At 43.2% G+C, this 4,928-nt stretch overlaps 1 protein-coding gene across 1 annotated transcript in view; it reads left to right on the forward strand.

The window, feature by feature from the left end:
• The first annotated feature begins 505 nt into the window (after window positions 1-505).
• LOC102197265 (platelet-derived growth factor receptor beta-like) overlaps window positions 506-4,928 on the forward strand; it is a 23,139-nt gene continuing 18,716 nt past the window's right edge. The window contains 5 exon segments of the mRNA XM_013915970.1: window positions 506-537; window positions 913-1,056; window positions 4,099-4,164; window positions 4,238-4,332; window positions 4,425-4,620. Coding sequence (XP_013771424.1) covers window positions 960-1,056; window positions 4,099-4,164; window positions 4,238-4,332; window positions 4,425-4,620 — 454 coding nt within the window. The 5' untranslated portion in view covers window positions 506-537; window positions 913-959.

The following is a 4,928-nucleotide window of genomic DNA, read 5'->3' on the forward strand; positions in this document are numbered from 1 at the left end:
CCAGGACCCTGACAATTATTACTGATCAGTCAGTAAGCTGACTCTCTCACATAGCACTCTGTTTAATAAAGTCTACTACAAAACACAAACACACAGAATCACACACACACACACACACACACACACACACACACACACACACACACACACAAAGCAGTAAGTCTGACTGTAAAACAGAAAACTGACTTTTTTGTATGTGTGTTTCAGTATGTGTGTGTGTGAGTGTGTGTGTGTGTGTGTGTTGCACTCGGTTCATTTCCTGTCAAAGAAGGGGGGAGGGCAGAGAAACAGATTGAAAACAGATGCTCTTTCTCTCTCTCGCTCTCTCTCTATGTGCGTCTGTGTCTCTCACCCGTTTTCTTCCCTCAGTACTGCAGACTCTCTCTCTCTCCACTCTGGCCCTATGTCTCCCTCTCTCACTGTGAGTCAGTCTGTTGGTTTCCATTCGTCGTTCGTCTGGAATGAACTGAAGAGAAGAAGAGGAGACACAAACAGTGAAAAGAAGAAGAAGAGAAGGAAAAGGAGCAGCTTCAGAAGGTTTGAACCAACTCTACTCTCTTTTCTTTCTCTGAATCCTGATTAGATTCCACACAGTATTGCTATGTACAAGTACTACATGTACTAGAAATACTGAAATACTGCTGTGAGTAAATACTGCAAGTAAATACTTTAACTACTCTAAGTAGTGCTCCAAGTAAAAGCTGTGAGTACATAGTGTGAGTACTGCGAATAAGTACTCTGAGTACTGAGAGTAAAGACTGTGAGCACTGGGAGTACGTACTGCGAGGTACGTACTCCCAGTGCTCGAGGTAAGTCCTGTGTGCAATACCTTCACTGCATTGGTGCACATAGCAGTGGGTCAGGTGAATCTCAGCTGAGTATCGGCACCTGAATGTGGTATTCCTCCTGCAGTTTGTTGCTGAACAGATCAGTGATGGAGGGAAGCTTGTGCAGCAATCATGAGGCTGAAGGCTAGTGAGGGGGCGGAACTTCCAGCGTGCAGGAGCTCCTCACATCCTCTGCATCACCAAAGAAAAGTCAGAGTCCCCGCTGCGGGTACAAGTCTGTCTTTTTTTTCACATTTATTGCATGAAAATCAAACAAAGGAGCACCACACAGAGACAGGAAATACTGCCCACACATCCGTCCGTCCTGAGTGCTCATTGGCTGCCTGCAGCCTATCACACTTGTCACAGGTATCACAATGCTGCCACAGAGAGATCCACACCTACGACCAGTTCAGAACATCTGATTAACCTGTCGGCCTGGAGGTTACTGAGTGATTGTGGGCGATCGTGGCGCCATCCGAGTTGTGAGTTCACCTTGTAATCAGAAGGTTGCCGGTTTGAGCCCCTGCTTGGACAGTCTCGGTCGTTGTGTCCTTGGGCAAGACACTTCACCCGTTGCCTACTGGTGGTGGTCAGAGGGCCCGGTGGTGCCAGTGTCCGGCAGCCTCGCTGGACACTTGCCATCACCAGTGTGTGAATGGGTGGATGACTGAATGTATAAAGTGCTTTGGGGTCCTTAGGGACTATGTAAAGTGCTATACAAATACAGGCCATTTACTATTCTATAAAGGTATTTTACTGCCAGTGAAACTGGGGTTAAACTGACAGATTAAAATCAGATAGATAAAACTGGGCTCAGTAAGAGACGTTCCTCCTGAACTCTGACATCTCCTCACAGTGGGAGCTCTGATTGGGCAGCAGGTTCCTCTTCATGTCTCAGCTTCAGAACATCTTCAAAAACTGAGCAACCACAGAACCACAGCTGATCCTCCCTCTAATTGAACCTCACATCTTCAAACCTGTGTCTCAGGCAGCTGACAATGACATACAAGCGTCATTTTATATGATGGATTATGCAGAAAAAAATAGAATTGAGCAGAAAGGCCTATTGCTTTATTACGTATTCAGGTTGTGTACCATGTTTTTAACAAGTAACTAAGTAATAAAGTAACTAATTACTTTTGAAAATAAGTAATCAGTAAAGTAACTGGATTAATTTCTTGGAGAAGTAATCACTAATAGTAACTAATTATTATTTTCAAGTAACGTAACCAACACCATTGGCGATAGTGGAAAGGAAAAACTCCCTTTTAACAGTGAGAAACCTCTGACAGAACCAGGCTCAGGGAGAGCCTGCTGTGTGTCACCACAGAGTCCGAATATTCATATGTTCTCTTCTTCATCATGAAGAATTGAAGTGAATAAGACGCTGAAGAGAGGCATATATGAGTGTAAACATATTTTGAACCTTCTTGTAGGATGTTTCCATTTGTAGGTTTGGTATATTTGCTCAGTTTGCGTGTTTTTAACTGGTTTGGTGAACTAATTCTCATTTTTATTAGATTTACTGTTTTTATGAGTTTGAACTTGTTTCAAAACATTTTAAAAGCACAGACTGAAGAATTATTGATGAAAATCTAATCTATGAAAATCAACTTTTCAGATCCAACAGCCCTACCTGACCATCCAGTTTGGTTCCTTACATGTTTGGTGTTTGTAATACTTTAAGTGTCAGAAATATTCTGATCAAACTTATTGTGTGGTAATAACATCATACACGAGCGTATATCCAGTTATTTTTTCTGTGCATTATCTGAACTGTGGTTGGTTGCTGTTGGGCCTCACCTGCTTCTCGTTAGATTTCTGTTTTTATGTTTGCCATGCTGATCATTCAAATGCATCGACTTGACCAACAATAAATCTCGTGGTTTGCAGTTTGATCAGTTTAATTGTGTTACAGTGTGTGTGTGCTGTGTGCTACAGGTCTGAGGTGACCGATCACAGCGTTAGTATGGAGCAGTGACAGGCAGGTGGCACACCTGTAGAGTAGGTGAGTGTGACAGGATATGAAATGATTACATGTAGAATATTCAGTGTTGATGAACAGGTGTATGATTACCTATCTGGAATACTACTTAAATAGATCACCATAGTCAGATTCGCTGTCTCCTACTTTGCCGATCGATGTCTTGTAGCTGCTCATATTTCTGATCAGAGCTGCTTAAAGGTGATTTTTACTGAGCACGAACTAGACAAAAATCCAAAAACACAGTTGGAAGAACGTCGGCCGATGAACATGTTGGTGATTCGATCTGAGATCAGCTTTGTGCTGCACAGTCAGTTTGAACCAAACACACACAGCAGTCACAACACACACACGGCAGGCTGGAAAAACAATGGTGTGATCTTTTAACTTAGCAGCTGTAAAAGAGTGTCTTCTGTTGGTCAGTAACCTGATCACAAGATCAGTACTTCAAAGCAAATTTTACTCAAGCACACATTTGAGGCATTCCTCTCTCTTCAGCCTTAAGAGAGTTAATAAAAAGCCCTTTAAAACTTCCATTGGTGACATCACAAGAGAGACTGAAGCCACCAATCTGGACGCTCAAATTTGACACTCTGTGACAGTGGAGGTAGGGATGAAGAGGAAGACTCGGCAGCTGACTGGTGACATCACCTGCTGAGCATTAGTCAGGGCACAGAGCTTCAGAGCTGTGATTGGCTAAACCCTGAGATGAGGCTTGCTCTCCTCTCTGCTGCCCACAGGAAATACCTCGCTGTTTATTTTCTTCTTCGGTGGTCAGCTGGCATTCCTCATTCTCTCTCCATCAACCAGGGCTCTGATTGGCTGAAGTCCCTAGGGATGGCTGTGAGTGGCTGCTTTGTGTGAAAACACATGCACACACACAGGAATGTGTTCACGTCTGTTTGAAGCATCAGTCACCTCGACAGATTTAACAGACGCCGACTGAATGCAGGGAATGAAAAAAGTCCAAAAACTTGTTAAACTTTAATGAAGCTTCTTAGACACCTCCCTTCAAAGTAACTTCGTTGAGTTTATTATTTCTGCAGTCTCCAGCTGCCACTGACATGCAGTAAACACATCTCTCTGGAATATAGAGCAGTAATAGCAGACAATCATTACTACAGTATTTGTACACAGCCTGCAGCATCCAACACTTATTACATTCAACTATTTGCATTTTTTAAAGCTTCCACCAAATATCAGAGCTTCACAGGAAGTCCATTTTGTGTTTTAATGATGTTAGACTTTTATTTTGAAACCTCTCCTCCACCTGTCACTGCTCAGGGTTGGCAGCCATGATGGCATCCATCAGGGGAACAGGAAATATCAGCCTGTTGGGGTTTCTCTTGGGTGAGTAATAACGTAAAAGCATCAGTAGGATTTTAGAGGTGACACCTGAATGTCTACCTGTCTCTCTGTGTAGGTGTATTCCTGGTTCATCCTGAAGGGGCAGTTTCTCTGGAGCTGCTGCCATCCGCCTCTGAAGTTCTGGTCCCCTCTAACTCCAATTACACAGTGGTCAGTAACACTTGTCTGTCTCTACACCTACCTGTCTCTGTCTTCAGATGTCTTCCAGTACCTCTCTCTCAGGTATCTTTTCTTCTCCTCAGGAGTGTTTGGGGTGGAGTGAGGTGAAGTGGCATTTTCCTCAGGACCCGCCAGTAGATGGAGTCCTCTTGGACAATCGAGGCTCCATGAGCATCCTGCATCTCTTTAACATCACATGGAGGAATTCTGGGAGATACACCTGTGAGGAGCCATCATCTGATCAGAGCAGAAATGTTGATGTCTTTATACCTGGACAAGGTAACCATCTTCCAACGTGTGTTCCTCCTGTTGTTTGTGTCAGAAAAATAAAGGTGCCAACTGGAACCAAAAGTGGTTCTTTAGCCTGATGCCATAGAAGAACCTTTTTTGGTGCCACAAAGAACCGCTCAAACAATGGTTCTTTGAAGAACCATTTCTTTCAGTGGTTCATTGAAGAACCTTTAAAGGTGCCCCAAAGAACCATCAAGAAATGGTTCTTTAGGGCACCTTTAATGGTTTTTCAAAGGACCATTTTAAAAAAGGTCCTTCAAATGGTTCTTTAAAAAAGCATTTTAAAGAACCTTTTT

This window comes from Pundamilia nyererei, unplaced genomic scaffold (genome assembly GCF_000239375.1).
Source record: "Pundamilia nyererei isolate P.nyererei 1_Seehausen unplaced genomic scaffold, PunNye1.0 scaffold00414, whole genome shotgun sequence".
Classification (NCBI taxonomy): Eukaryota; Metazoa; Chordata; class Actinopteri; order Cichliformes; family Cichlidae; genus Pundamilia; species Pundamilia nyererei.